This window comes from Narcine bancroftii, chromosome 3 (assembly GCF_036971445.1).
Source record: "Narcine bancroftii isolate sNarBan1 chromosome 3, sNarBan1.hap1, whole genome shotgun sequence".
Classification (NCBI taxonomy): domain Eukaryota; kingdom Metazoa; phylum Chordata; class Chondrichthyes; order Torpediniformes; family Narcinidae; genus Narcine; species Narcine bancroftii.
In genome coordinates, this window is record NC_091471.1 from 249204250 (window position 1) to 249219808 (window position 15559).

A 15559-nucleotide genomic window follows, 5' to 3' on the forward strand; every position below is an offset into this window, starting at 1 on the left:
GGGTACGTTTGAAGAAAGCCAAACACAAAACAAACTGGTACGGAAAAAGAAACGGAATAAAATTCCAACATTCAGGCTAGATAAACAAAATGAAAAACTTCTAATTGAGATTGGTCCAAATTCTCCTGATCAATTACCACCTGTTCATCAGCAAGTTCATGGAGCACCTGCGAACACCAAGTTTAACGCAGTTCATTGCCTGGGCCCATGCTCCTGGGAAATGCACCATTGCCAGAGCTTTCTTAGGATCTCTATCCCCAGGACAGCTTAGAACCAGTCACTCATCATTCCTGAGGAAAATCAAGTCCTCACCTGCAGTCCAGTCTTCTTATCACATTAACTAGGAGATACCATTGAGAGAAAATCATTCACATTAAGCTTAGAGACCAGAGGAATGAGGCCCAGAGGATTTTGCCCATCTTAGGAGATGCCTAGAGTCTGGGTACATGTAACCATTGATTTTAATCATTCTGTCCCTAAAATGTCACCTAACTGTTGAAAGACATTTACAAAAGTATTTCCTTCAAGGCACAAACTTGCCAAGTGAAAGCAGAATGGTTAAAGGCTCGAAAAGAACACCGCGACTTCCTCAATCCAAGAATAATGGATATTGTAATAATGGTTCATAAACTCGCCAAAGAGATTCAGCAAACAGGAATTTGCACCTGTTTTATGATTCAACACCAATATTTTTTTGGGGGAAAGCAGGTGCAGTATTGGAAATCTTTATTTGGTCCATTCCAAACTAACGACACACTGTGTGCTTCAGAGATAAGAGTCCATGGCAACCTAAGTTCAAGTTCGACAGCGGAGAAGTATAATGCTCACAAACAGCAGCAAAGGCATTGAGAGCCCTTGGGCTCCAAGGAACTAAATGTCACCGGTGACTGGAGAGGAAACAAACTATTTAAACACATTCTTTATCACAATACATCAATTTCTCCACAAATACAATACCATTATCAGGACTTGGGGCTGAAGCTGCTCCACGAGTTATTAACTGGGTTTTTTTTGGTTACTCGGTGCCATGGTCGGGTCAAGTCTTCAGTGTGTAGGGTGTAAACATTGAGGACCCAGCAACAGTGATCAAATACTGAACCACTCTGACAACAAGAAGTTTAAAAAGTGGAACTCCTAGTGTGAAACCATTATCCAGTGTTTGCCAAAAGTTGGGAACAAATTGCCACAAGTCCCAATTGAAAGGATTCCCCTCTGCAAGCACAAAATCTCAGTCAATACATGAACCAAATGTGATGCCACAGTAATCATGAACCTATTTAAGATATATTTTTCACCTGCTTGTGGCCACTGGAACATTAATGGCAGTTAGTCCCTCATCCACTCAGTAAAGGGCAACTATCTCCATCAGTAGCACACCTGTGTCAAACTGCAGTTCAGAAACAGAATCAACTATAGAACATTTAAAAAGCCACAGGTCCTACCAAGATTTTTTTTTTTTTTAAAAAGGTTTCTTTTTAAACACTTGCCATTTCAATTTACACACTTTCTTTAAAAAGAGCTCAGCAGCACATTATCACTCAAAATAATTAGGAACCAACTTGAACAATTCATCGTTTAACAGGGCATTGCTAGAGCCCGACAGTACAGACATGCTTCATTACAGGAGTAAGGTACAGGGTTTAAACCCAGTACCTCTTCCCCATCCCTAATCCCCGATGATCTTTCCTGGAACTTCTGGGCCTGAGGGGAGCAGAAAGCTGAGTGCCATTCCTCATTGGACCAATCCATTACAAACCATTGGAAATGATAGTGAAGCCTTGTCTACACACACATTATGGTTCGTTACATTCTATTAAGAAATCACTAGACTATTAGAGCTTACCACCATGCAGTCTAGCTTGAAACAGTGACTCTTTTAGATGACTGATGGGGTATCTATGCAACAGTAAAGCTCATTATGCTTTAATGTGTGTTTTTTTTTAAATGATTTGACTTTTTTTAAAAAAAACTTCTACTCTTAAACCACAGAACAAGCATCAGACTTGATGGTACCCAAATTTAGATGAACAAGGCTGCTTAAGCCGAGCCAATTTTATAAATCGTTTGGAATTCTTCACTAAGCTTGCTGATATTTTAATTTTTTTCCCCTTAAATTTTCCCTACTCATTTTTTCCCCCTCCCGAGTTGTCGAACTAAGATTTGACCCTCGGGATCTTTAGTTTATCCCGTGTGTAGTGGCAATTGCCTCTTCAAAGAGAAGGCGTGCAAGATCTTTCAGCCTAATTAATCCCATTTTCTCTGGTTTAGAGGCATTCTCCTCTGATATTTCCAGAGAAAGGGGGTGTTTTTTTTAAGTCCCACAAACTCCACCCTAACCCCCCATTGACAGGGCAGTGCAACTCCTTGATGTGGATGATTTCCCAGTAGCCCTCCCAGCAACAGAAACCTGACAAAAGAAAGAGAGAGAGAGACTTTAGTATTTATCCAGAGCATTACAGAAGTAAATAAACATTAAAAATTAAATTGTTTAAACTCTGCAATAAAAATAATAGCTATCAGCCACCATTACTCCTCCCTCCCCCCCACTCCCACAACCAAATCTCTGAATCCAGGCCATCAAAGGAACTGCTTGGACAGATTTGGATTAGGCATTGGGATTTCTTTCTGCTGTTAATACCCAGACTAAAAATTAAAGTAAATGCAGATGATGGAAATCCAAAATAAAAACAGAAAATGCCATGAGTAGTCAAAACAGGCCACATACAAGAAGACAGAAACAAAGTTAACATTTCATATCAAAGACCTAAAAAGTTACCATTTCTCTTCCCATGTGGCCTGAAATGCTATTTCCAACATTTTCTCATCCAATCATTTTAATTTAGATACTCCTTCTGAGGACGACTTTCCATTCTGAAGCCAGTGAGCAGGAAATGAACAGCTCAGTCAAGGTTCCAAACATCACTGACACTTGATAAGACAGGTCAATGTATAAGAGGTGGAAAAGCACCTCGTCTTGTTATTCTACTGGATCCTATCCTTGCACTCATTAGTCTTGGGCACAGAACGCTTGCTTACCTGACACAATGTCCCTTAACCTCGGCTATACGCCATAGAATGCAGACAATCGCTCCTTCAGAAGTGGTGGGAACTGTTCAGAAAACTGTTGCCAGTTCTGTTCACCAACCTGTTCCTTGAACCCATGCAATATCTGCAAGGTAGAGATAAATACAATGCTTTAAAGTATTTAAACTTCTAACCTGATCTCTTCTAACAACAATGCAAGAATCATTATGGACCAAGCTTTAACTTTAGTGGGACACATAGGAATGGATAAGGTAATCAGATAGTGTTGTCAGTTATATCTACACACATCACAGCCTTGATTTCTGATCCTGGATCAGTACCACACTAATAAGGGAGCAAGGTGAAGCTGATCTTCATTTCCTTCCATCTGATTATGTTTGTGAGATTATATGGATTGGAGCTTAGGAGGATTTTAAAATGTAAATGTAGACATATATCATGGTAACAGGCCCTTTTAGCCCACGAAACCGTACTGCCCAATTACACTCAAATAACCTACAACTCCAGGTAAGTTTTGAAGGGTGGGAGGAAGCCGGAGCCCCTGGGGAAAACCCATGCAGATACTGGGAGAATGTATAAACTCATTGAGGACAGGGCAGGATTTGAACTCAGGTCCCAGTCATTGGCGCTGTAACAGTGCTGTGTGCTAAATGCTATGCTAACCATGCCACCCTGTTCTTTGGGGGGGGGGGGGGGAAAGAGAAGGAAGATCTTATGAAAGGAACTAGAATTAAGCTCAACATTTTGGGGAGTACATTTAAGATAGATGAGGAACCTTTTCTGTGGAATTCTGCACCCAATGAAGCAGTAGAGACTGCCTCCTTTCAGACAAATATTTCTGACTGGTAATAGAATGGAGGGTTCAGATGACTAAGTGGAGCTAAGTCCACAGCTGGATTAACCATGATCTTATTGAATGGCAGTGCAGACTTACCAGGCCAGTTGGTCTACTCTCATTTCATATTTTATTGTGTTATACAGTAAAATACCCAGTAACTGGAATTCAAGCAACCCAAGCAAACAGCAAAAAACTATAAAAGTTTAAAATTGTAAAAGGAGAGAGAGGCACAGTTGGCATAGTGGTTAGCTCAAGGCTGTTACAGGGCCAGTGATTGGGGCCAGAGTTCGAATCCCACGCTGTAAGGAGTTTGGATGTTTTCCTCGTGTCTGTGTGGGTTCCCCCGGGGGCTTCAGTTTCCTCCCACCGTTCAAAACATACCGGGGGTTGTAGACCCAGGCTCAAGGGTCTAAAGAGCCTGTTACTGTGCTGTAGGTCTAAATTTAAATGTTCTCCAAAGCAACACACAAACCCTTGAAATTGGGAGCAAGCATTCAGCCAGCGGAGTGCCCAGTCATGCCTTGCTCGGAGCAGCTGTTTGAACAAAGTTGTGTTTGAATAAAATGGCAGTGCCCAGGATGAATAGCCGGCCGACGCGCTTTCTGCTGTGGCGACTCTCCCAAAGTGTCTCCTCAAGAGTTATAATTATATTAGTCAGGCTTTACCTATAAACTTGGGGGAGGGAGGCTAATTATGACAGTATCATTGTTACTGCGCATGGGGTTCGAATATAAATTTTGTAAGTTACGGGAATTACCTGATTAAACTGAACTTCACATAATTAAGGACTACAATACTAATTTTTTTTCAAATTACTTTACATTGCTGTTTGTCTTTTAAATTGTTAATTTTTAATACAGGTGCATTAGTTGGGCATTGTAAGAGTGTGCCTCATGCAACCAGAAAGCTTGCATATCCGGCACCTATAATCCCTATAGGTGCCAGATACCGGGGATTTTACTCAATTTTTATGTTGCAATTTTTATGAATACAACAAATGGACCTGGCTGTGTGTTTAACATGGTAGAACAAGCCAAGGTACTCCCCAAAAGAATCAATGAAAATGTTAGGGCAAATATTTGATCTAATGATATGACTTTAAGAACATCTTTAAAATAAAAGGAGACATTTGTAGAGAAAAGCGCTCAGGGAGAAGTCTGAAAGCAAAACCACAAGATACAAGAAAGAGAACAAGGCTTTCAGGACAAGCGCTTCAAGGGCAGAAAAGCTGATTTAGGGGTATGCCCTCAGACAGATGGAGGCTCAACTCTGTGTCACATGGGCTATGAATAATTGGATCAAGTGGCTGGATAATAGAAGTTCATCAGTCCTGCATGTGGGGTAAACACCCTTTTAAATTGCAGCACCTGGGTAGCCCTCCTGGGACCCGGGTGCTGGAAACACCTTTTAAATTGCATGGGGATCGACCCATTAAATCGCCAACCCAGTGATTTAAGGGGGAATCCCACCCCTGCAATGACACTCACCAGAAGTAATGCCGAATGCTCAGATGCTGGCTGCCCAGTGACATCACCAGAATGAGCGGATCGGCCATTTTCATTTTCAAATCTGCCATGGATGAGACCTAGGTAAGCTTAACTGGGTTACTGACCCGGTCAGGGACCCGGTTGGACCCTTTCTAACTGCCACATAACTTGGGCGCTAACTGGGCAAATTGCCTTGTTAACCCCATTTTACATGGCAGTTTGAAAGGGCCCGTTGTGATGATGTAATGATATCAAGTACCAGTGAAGAATCATCTTCTTCAGTGAAGAATCAGATTATTAGAGATCCCAACATATAGCTGCTAAACTGTGCAACAAATTCAAATGAATCAACATATTCAACAAGTAGAGATATTTTAACCATACCCACGATATGACAGAGGGGCATATACTCCTATTCTGTGCCACTCTTATGATGACTACATTCCATTCCACTGTACAAGCTGCGAGTATCAAAGAAGAATTCATCAACCACCTTCCGGGGGGTGTGGATGCAGGGGCCAATCAATAGCCAGAGACAATGGGGTGGAGGAAGCTGGAATCCACAGGACAAACACCTACCTTGTAAAACATCTCTCTGAGGTCATCCTTTGGGCTCACCCATGACGCGACGGCATCACAGAAAAAGATGAAGTCCTACAAGGAACAAATTGTTCATCTTTCAGCAATTACTCTGAACTCCGAGTGTATCCCTTCTATACTCATAACAGATGTTGCTTAAATCCAATAGCAAAACAGGAAATGCCAACATTCTGCATTCACCCATAAATACCCAAGGAGCATCCCTGAACTTGTACACCCAACGCTCCCTTCCCTAAAGGGCTAACCCTTGACTGATCACAGTTGCCAGCACACACTTCCCTCTCGCATCTCTCACACAGAGAGGGAAAAGTAGCTTTGCTCCTCAACCCCATGAAGGGCAAGAGCTGACAGATGATCAGTGAAGATCAACGCCAAACTAGGGGTATTCTTGTCAATGTGGTTCAGTTACACATGGGGCAGCAAACCACAAAGAATATTACATTACCTGTACCACTCCCCCTGGATTCACGCCAATCATCATACAAATCCCACGGAATGCAGAATCCTTCTCTTCGTTGTCCCGAATGTTTCTCAAAGATGTGCACCTGTGAATTATAAAGCCACAGCTGGAAGTCAAAAGCAATATTACATAAACCTCTGGTCCATTTATGATCCCCAGGTGTGGCCACCCCAGGAAGCAGAGACAGGATGCCACGGTTAGCGCAACACTATTACAGCATCCTCAACATTCATTGGAATGACTTCATCACCAACATCGAAGTACTCGAGCTGGCAGAATCCGCAAGCATTGAATCCACGCTGCTGAAGACCCAACTGCCCTGGGTGGGTCACGTCTCCATAATGGAGGACCATCGCCTTCCCAAGATCGTGGTCTATGGCGAGCTCTCCACTGGCCACCAAGACAGAGGTGCACCAAAGAAGAGGTACAAGGACTGCTTAAAGAAATCTCTTGGTGCCTGCCACATTGACCCCCGTCAGTGGGCTGATCTCGCCTCCAACCGTGCATCTTGGCGCCTCACAGTTCGGCGGGCAGCAACCTCCTTTGAAGAGACCGCAGAGCCCACCTCACTGACAAAAGACAAAGGAGGAAAAACCCAACTCCCAACCCCAACCCACCAATTTTTCCTTGCAACCGCTGCAACCGTGCCTGCCTGTCCCGCATCGGACTTGTCAGTCACCAACGAGCCTGCAGCAGACGTGGACATACCCCTCCAAAAACCTTCGTCCGCGAAGCCAAGCCAAAGAAGAAAAAGAAGAAATTATAGCATGAGCAGCCCCAGTTTGAATCTGGCATGTCTATAAGGAGTTTGTATGTTCTCCGCTCGCCTGTGTGCGTGCGCTTTGGTTTCTTCCCACGCTTCAAAAAGCCTATGGGAGATGTAGGTTAATATGATGGCATAGGCTCAGGGACGGAAGGCCCCGTTACTGTGCTGTATGCCTAAAGATGGTCCTGGACCAGAGTTCACTCCTCGATTGCACCAAGGATTGGGAAGCACTGTAGGAAGGCAGAGGGCCTGGTATGTGAATGAAATACTCACCATGGCCTGATGAACTGCTGCAGCATGGGTGCTACTTCCTGAGGACACACGAAACCCAATCGTCCAATGGTTATAGCTGAGGAGGAACAGAAAATGTCAGCAAATATTAACACAATCGTTTGGACTATTTCCCACAGTTAATACTCTGTGGAGAAAAAATAATTCAGGATTCAAATCATCATAGCAGCTTTGCAAGACTTTAGCCACCACTCTGCCTCTCCTGCCTGAGAGGCAGAAGGACTAGAATGGGGACCAACAAGTCTGTGGTGGTTAGTACTGGTAAAGGAATTTGAAGGCAGATACATTTGACAGTTTTGGAAATGCATTGTCGTGTTCACCAATATCTCACACAGGACTATGTTGGCAGAAATCAGTTTGTTTCTTACCAGTGTTTTCAAGCAGAGTCTTGGGAGTATTTGGTCTGTTGATGATCTCCACCAAGTTATTCAGCACTAGTGATACATATGGCTGCATCTCAGCACCTGAAAAAGGGCAAGATTTACATTCAGTGTTCAATATTCCCTAATGCTGACCAAGAGCAGGACAATTAAGTCAGTAAAAAATAAACCTCACAAATGAATACAAGACACAACTAAGATTAATCTTTAAATTGTAACCCTTGGCTTGCAACTTTTTCCCTTCAATGCAAAAGTGAAGCAAATACAATTTATTTCAAAAAGAATACTGAAGAAACTCAGCAGGTCAAATACTGTTTTCCCCCCCTTCATAGGATATTTTTTCTTCATAGAATATTCAGCCATCTCCATGGGTGGCCTTCGTACATGGGCAACATTTTACGAAGTTTAATCAACACCTCCCAAACTTCAGTGCTCTTGGCTAATCTTCAAAACAGACTCCCTCTCAAGAAATAACTTACCCATCTGCATGCAGATCTCCCCAATTGCCCAAGTGGCATTGTTACACACAGAAATAAACTCCGGGTTTAGATTGGTTCCCAAGATTGGCATGAACTCAGCTGAAAGGAGTGGGAAAACACCAAAAGCAAAATATTAAACATAACAGCAAAAACAGGCTCTACTTCACACATTGCCACATCCACAGAACCAAAAACAACAATGGAAGATGTTCAGTAGTTATTGCCATTGGCTGCATTAAAAAAGGCATTGTGTCGGATTGAAACACTTATTAGAGGCAAGACACAGAGGGTAGCCATTCTTCCTAGCTTTGAAACTAGGTCAAACGACCAACTCAGGAGCAGGGGAGGGAAAGGAGTTCGGTGTCCACTGCAAAAAAGTCAATATTAAAGCAAATCTAGATCACACCAAATGAATGTGAACCACATGCACAGCAATATTCAGAAGCATTGCTGAGCTGAACACAGCATTTTCACACAAGCTTAGAGTCAGAGTTGTACAGCATAGAAACAAGCTCAACGTCTCCACACTGACCAAGGTGCATGTCTAAGTTAGTCAAATGAATATGTTTTGGTTCGTATGCCTTTCCTATCAATCATGTATCTGTCCAAATGTCTTTTACGTGCCATTATTGTACCCATCTCTACTATTTATCATCAATATCCATTCTTGTCAGTAAGGTGGCCAAGATCAAGCAAAATCCAAAGTCTTTGAATAACTGGTGACCAGTCCAACAGCTGAGAAACATTCAACATATACTGACACCCGATATTTGAAGCCTGCACACTCACCTATACATGGTTTAACATGCTGGAAACAGGCTTTGGTGAGATCTCCCAAAAGTGCAAACGAACTCTGACGAACCTCTGGCATGGTGTCCTGGAGAGAAGAGACTAGACAGATCAATGAAAACCCCAAACTCATGGACCACAACACTGTACCAATTGACACTTTTCCTCGACACTGCTCATGTTCACCCTTACAATCAAAAGCAAACCAGTTTGATGTTAAACCAAGGGCTACAACAAAGAAAACATACACAGGGAACAATGTAGACTCAAATGACTAAAAGAACCAAAAGAGAGAACAAAAGTCAAAACACAATGCTGGATAAATTCAACAGGTCAAAATGTTCTTATAGAGCTAAAATACATAACCACCTTCAAGATATGACTCACTGTACCCATCTCTACTACCTATAACTAATATCCATTCTCGTCGAGATCACGCATTATCTGAGCCTTTTGGCAACTGGTGACCAATCCAGCTGTTGAGAAACATCCAACATACACCAAGCCCAAAACCTTTAACCACGGCGTCTGTAGACTTTTGTGTTTTACCAGAGGATAGAATAATTTGAGTCACTCAGCAGATGCATCAGGCTCAGGAAGCAACTACCACTCTCCCTTTACTCACTGCCAAAAAGAAAACACTCATCTCAGTCAGTTAAGTAAGATTAGAGCCATGACTGAAGGACTATGTATTGTTGGATGTGCCCCCTTTCAGATGAGATATTAAACCACAGGCATTTACCTTACCATCATTTTAGAAAAACAGCCCTCATAGCAATTCATCTCATTGTGGGATTGGCCGGCATGTTTCTCTACCATGCAACAGAGACTGCATTGTGGGCAGCACTTCAATCAGACACACTAAGGCCACAAAAGGTCTGGCAGTAGTTGTAAGAGGGGTTTCCATTCACTTGCCTGCATGCACTGAAATAAAAGAGTCATGATGTTACTCCGAGCTACCAGCTGCTCCACACTGCCACCGAGTCCCTCCGCCAAGCCACTCAGCAGATCCAGGGCCACAATCATGAAGTCCTTGTCTGGTGCTTCATATTGATCAGGTTGAGTATTGTACATCTGAGAACAAGTGTAAGAGGACAACAGTGGAGAATGATTGGTCCACAACATCCCTTTTCTTACCCGGAGTACATTGAAAACAGCACCTGTTGCACTCAGAATAAAAATTCAACAGAATTTGTTCAGAATTCAAATGTCTGCACTTTTAATTCATCACAGCAAAGGTGAATGCAAAGCATCTGCATTACAATTTGCAAATGAAACAAGGTTTATCCCAAAACAAAACCCAAGAGTATGGCACCAATAGTGCTCTTTATGGATTCAAACACCTTACCATAGCCTGGGCTAGTGTTTTCTGAACAAGTGTGACACAACGTTGATAAACAGGCTCACAGTATGGGAGGAAGCCACTCTGCAGAGCTGTGGCCACTGATGAGAGACACTGAGGAAGAAGCAACAATGAATATCACTGAATACAGGAAGTTTAGGATCAATGGCAAGTACCAACGGTGCAACCACCCTGGTAACAAGGCTCAATATAATGAAAACATCCTCTGCACTGGAACCATCTTTGTGGGTTATACATTGTATGAGAACAGCTGAAGACAAGTATTTATTGTGGAGCCCGGCATTCCTCATATGTAGACTTTCCAATGTGAATAGAACTTTGGCCCACTTCTTTCCAACTACAGAGAGATCAGCAAAAGCTAAAGGTGGATCTTGGAATTTTCCTTGTCTACGTGACTTTAGTGCCATAACTAACAATTAGGAAGCATTAACATGCCTTTATAAAGGAGGAGATGGAAGCAAATTATACCAAGCACATAGAAAGAGGGCATTCAACCATTTTACATTCCTCCAACAATTTTCTTAGTACTTCCATATTCTTTTTAATTGTACAAATATGTTCCAAAGTACAGCCTGACCAGGAAGCTATAATAGATTTTAAATGCCATAAAGTCAAAAGTAATTTTAGAAGAGTACAGCTCAGTGACAAGGCATCAACTTAATGTAAAATAAAGTGAGCCAAGGACAATATTATGACATGTCTAACCAAAAATCAATGGATAAAAATGATAAATGGTGTGAGAGATCAATAAAGTTCAGGGATATGCAGAGAACTTTGAGAACAAGTCAGAGGAAGGACAATGTGTCAGATATTTCTTGTGCAACAAGTTTTCAATTCTATTTTGCTATTTTAAATTTAGGATCTTTTACAGAGTACTGAGACAGTACAAAAACCCTGGTATCTGGTACCTATGGGTATTGGTAGATGCCGGATAAATGAATTTTCTGGTTGCTTGAGAATGAGTATTGTGTGATTGGTGAACAGTAAGGTGTGCCAATTTTGAACTTCCCTATTTTTTTACCCATTCATTTTCCATATTCTATGGCACAATTCTGGACATCTCTGGAACACAATACCACCCCAGACATCGCTCACCTCCAATAGAGGAAAGAGATCCTTATCTTCATCCTTGAGCTCATTCCATTTCTGAATTAGTGGCGGCATTAGCTTCTGGATGTATTCCTGCAGAGGAAGCTCGTATCATAAGATCCTACCTTGCAACAAAGGATTGACAAAATGCAGGCTGACTCTACAGATGACTGCAGGAACACCAAAATGTTTCGTTTTCATATACTTTCTATTAGTACTAAAACAAGAATGAACAGAGCCAGGGGACCTGGAGGTTGGGGGCAATTTGACCAAACAGCACCAAGTTACCGCTCTAGCAAATTCAGAATTTCAGCAGCAGAAAGGACCAAGGCTCAGAATAAAAATCTATGAGCGGTGCCCAATATCAGCCACAATATCCCCCATTAATGTGGGCAGGAATGAGCCAGGAGTTTGTGACTAGGACATAAATCTGGTTAAATATTCCTTATTGTTGGGTCGAAACCAGTGCATCTGTTCTATAAGAGGGCTGCACAGTTAGCACAACTTTACAGCACCAGTGATTGGGGCCGGATCAGGGTTCGAATCCCACTCTGTAAGGAGTTTTGACGTTCTCCCTGTGTCTGCGTGGGTTTTCTCTAGGGGCTCTGGTTTCCTCTCACTATTCAAATAACGTACGGGGGGGGGTTAGGTTAGGTTAATGGGGTGTAAATTGGGTGGCAGACTCGTGGGTTGCAACCGTGCTGTCTAAATGAAAAAAAAAGAACAGTTTGTTCCACAAGTAGCTGGGATGCAGAGCCATTGCTGCATCCAATGATGTGAATTGATTTTAGTGCAGATTAGCTTCTGTGAATGGGGACAATGGGGGGGGGGGGGGGGGAGAGGGGTGTGGAATCTCAGGAAGAAGCCAAGATAGATGATTTATTTGAATTTCTGGCTGAAAAGGTGGAGAATTGTGTTTTGGAGCCTCCTTCTATCTGCTATTTTTCCACCATCATTCATGATTAGACCTGCCAAGACATTAAAGCTTTGATCTGACTCACTGACTATGGGTTTGCTTAATCCTAACCAAACTTGTGTTGTTTGGCACTCCAGAGTCTTGTGATGCAGTGTCACGAAGTTTACTACTCATTTTAGATATGTTCATTGTAGTTGGCAATGCCATTTAACAGTGTTGATGCCCTAAGCTTGATTGCAATGGTACAGCAATGGCTATGCTTGTCCCACAGGGCAGCCGAGGCGTGCGCATTGTCTCACAGGGCTGCCGAGGCATGCACATTGTCCCACAGGGCTGCTTGTGAAGCAAATATGTCCAACTTTAAGTGGCCCAAGTTTTTAATCTATTTTTAATTATTCTAAATTTGACATTGTTCAAATGTTCTGGCCTTAATCCACCATGAAGCATGTGAATTCTGTGCAGTAAATCCTTTAATTCACTCCCTTCCCAACTACATCTACTGCCTACCGGCTGATTGAGATGATGTCCCACGGAGTCAGCCAGAGTGCCAATAGCATCATACAAGATTAGTAGATTCTTGTGCTGGTATTTTCCAAAGGCAAATACCAGTGTGTCCAGGATGAAACTGAGATATGGCACCAGCTCAGTGCAGGCCTCTTCCTCCAAGGTAGCAAATGCACTAAGGGGAGAAGAAATTCAGGATGACAAAAACAGAAAGTAACTAGAAATTCATGTACTCAATATTTAAGTTGTTATGTGATTGAAATTATTCCTTCTATAGCAAACCATTTCGTTTGCTCCAACTATCAATGGCTTGCCCATGGTAAAAGCCTGGTTCCTTTATACATGCTCTCATTCAGAATCCTGATTCGAGTATACCCTCAGAGTTCTCAGGTACTGATACAAGTCCAGATTATCACAGCAGTTGTAAGTGCTAAAACCTACTCCTGTCTGCACATTACTTCCCAGCCAAAGTTGGGTTGGTTTGAACTCTTCACCTGAAATCTGTTAAATGACAGAATGGGAGAATCCAACCTGTCATCCAGATTGTGTTTTAGCTGCACGAATAATCCCAGCAGGACACTGCACCTCTCAAAGGTCTATCATTTATATATTATTTTACCACAAGAATCATTGGATAGCAGTCAGCAAGTGTTTGCTGCTCCCAGTACATCCAAGCCCAAAGAATTATCTACTCATTAACATTTAGAGAAAACTGGCTTCAGCAGCAAAAGGCTTGACGACAGCCTTCAAGATCTAAGAACAGCTCTACAGATACAAGATAAAGGTAAACATCAGTAATTAGCATCTTCTCAGCATTGATGCACTGCATCTTCAAAGGAAGACCCAGCTCACCTGCATGCAGCCTCTTGCACCCGCTTATTTCCATCCAGGATTCGTTTCAGAAGTTCAGTCATCAGTGGTTTGAGGTACTGATCTGGTGGCTGACTGACAACCCAGTGTGCATAGCGACTCAATGTCCAGCAGGCAATCGAGCGCACCAGTGCCTTCTTATCCGGAAGACACTGAATGAGATGTGGGATTAACTCTGGAAGGTATGGAACCATCCCTTGCATACAACCTGAAGGTGTGAACAAAGCTTCAGGCATTATCCAATGGTGCAATTAGCCACAACTTCGTTGCACCTCAGAAGATTTCTCGAAGGATCAGAGAGCAAGGTGCAAAATTCTTTAAACTAGAGAGCACATCATAAATGTATAAATATGTTCAGATTAAGAACAGATCAGATTAATATGTCATTTTAGTGCCTGATCAATTTGGACTCCTTCACTGAGGCATAAACCCATAGAACATTACAGCATAGAAACAGGCCCTTCAACCCTTCTAGTTTGTGCTGAACTATTATTCTCCCGAGTCCCACGGACCTACACCCCAACCATATCCTTTCCTACTCCTCCAATAAATGTACCTGTCCAAATTCTTAAAAATTAAAATTAAGCCCGGATTCACCACTTCATCTGGTAGCTCGTTCCACAGTCCCACTACTCTGTGAGAAAAAGTTTCCCCAGGTTCCCTCTAAACCTTTCCTCTTTTAACCCATATCCTCTAGTTTGTATCTCACCTACCCTCAATGGAAAAAGCCTATCTACATTTACTCTGCCCAGATACCTCAATTTTAAATACCTTCATCAAATCTCTCCTCATTTTTCTATGCTCATGTTATGGACCCTGGACAATTTTATTTTCGGATCAGGGTGAGGACCACTGCTGTGAAGCGGTGAAGTAGCGCTGGGAAAGCTGGCAGCTGCGTGGGAAGTGCTGAAACAGCACTGGGAAACTGACAGCTGTCAGAAGCATGAGAGCCACTCGGTGGAAGCCGGTGGGCTCGCGGAGAGTGTGCCCACTGCAGTCAACCTCTCTCCACCATTCGGGAGAGCTGAAGGTATGCGCTGGAGCAGTTGAAGAACTGGCTGGTTGGTTAGTCAGAGGGCAGTCAGTCAGTCAGTCTATGTGTGTGCGCTCATTCGGCAGCTTCAGCAAACCAGAAGCTGCTTTGCTTCGTTCATGGGTGTTGGCACTGCAGTCCCTAACCGATTGTCAGTGTGCTCACCTGGTAGCTTCAGTGGGAGAAAGGAAACTGAGCTACTTTGTCTACAGGTGCCAGCTTTGTTGTCCTGACAGCAGCTTGCACCACTCTGATACCTAGAGTGTGACCCCGTCCAACCTGGGTTTCCCCAGTCCCCTTCCAAGAGGAAGGCTTTGTGCGACAGGAGTCATTTGACGACCCAGTGCGTGAGAGGAAAACTTGTGTGACAGAAGGTCACTTGTTAACCCTAAAGCGGGCTTCATAGGTGTGAACCTCGTGTAGTGACCAGGAGGTCACTGGGAGAAGATTCCAATATGGAGAAATCAAAGGTGGGTGAGGCCATATTTGAAACTTAAAAAAGTCGTAAGTCTACAGTGATCACAGCCATCTGTCTCCATGTCCAACTAAAAGACCAACATACAACCAAACTAATTCCAAGCCTGGAGCCCAGACACTGCGAGCTGTTCCTTTTTGACTGACGGACTTGACGTGACTGACTGAAGTTTTG

At 42.9% G+C, this 15559-nt stretch overlaps 1 protein-coding gene across 3 annotated transcripts in view; it reads right to left on the bottom strand.

Annotated features, from left to right (window-relative positions):
* Positions 1-709: 709 nt before the first annotated feature.
* LOC138758501 (transportin-2) overlaps positions 710-15559 on the bottom strand; it is a 37256-nt gene continuing 22406 nt past the window's right edge. For all 3 annotated transcript variants that reach the window (XM_069927486.1, XM_069927487.1, XM_069927488.1), the window contains exons 12-24: positions 13860-14085; positions 13011-13182; positions 11594-11680; positions 10484-10591; positions 10051-10209; positions 9136-9223; positions 8347-8445; positions 7856-7951; positions 7470-7545; positions 6416-6515; positions 5950-6024; positions 3037-3169; positions 710-2407 (exon numbers count right to left, since the gene is read on the bottom strand). In XM_069927486.1, the coding sequence (XP_069783587.1) occupies positions 3062-3169; positions 5950-6024; positions 6416-6515; positions 7470-7545; positions 7856-7951; positions 8347-8445; positions 9136-9223; positions 10051-10209; positions 10484-10591; positions 11594-11680; positions 13011-13182; positions 13860-14085 (1394 nt within the window). In that variant the 3' untranslated portion in view covers positions 710-2407; positions 3037-3061. The remainder of the gene's footprint in view (positions 2408-3036; positions 3170-5949; positions 6025-6415; positions 6516-7469; positions 7546-7855; positions 7952-8346; positions 8446-9135; positions 9224-10050; positions 10210-10483; positions 10592-11593; positions 11681-13010; positions 13183-13859; positions 14086-15559) is intronic.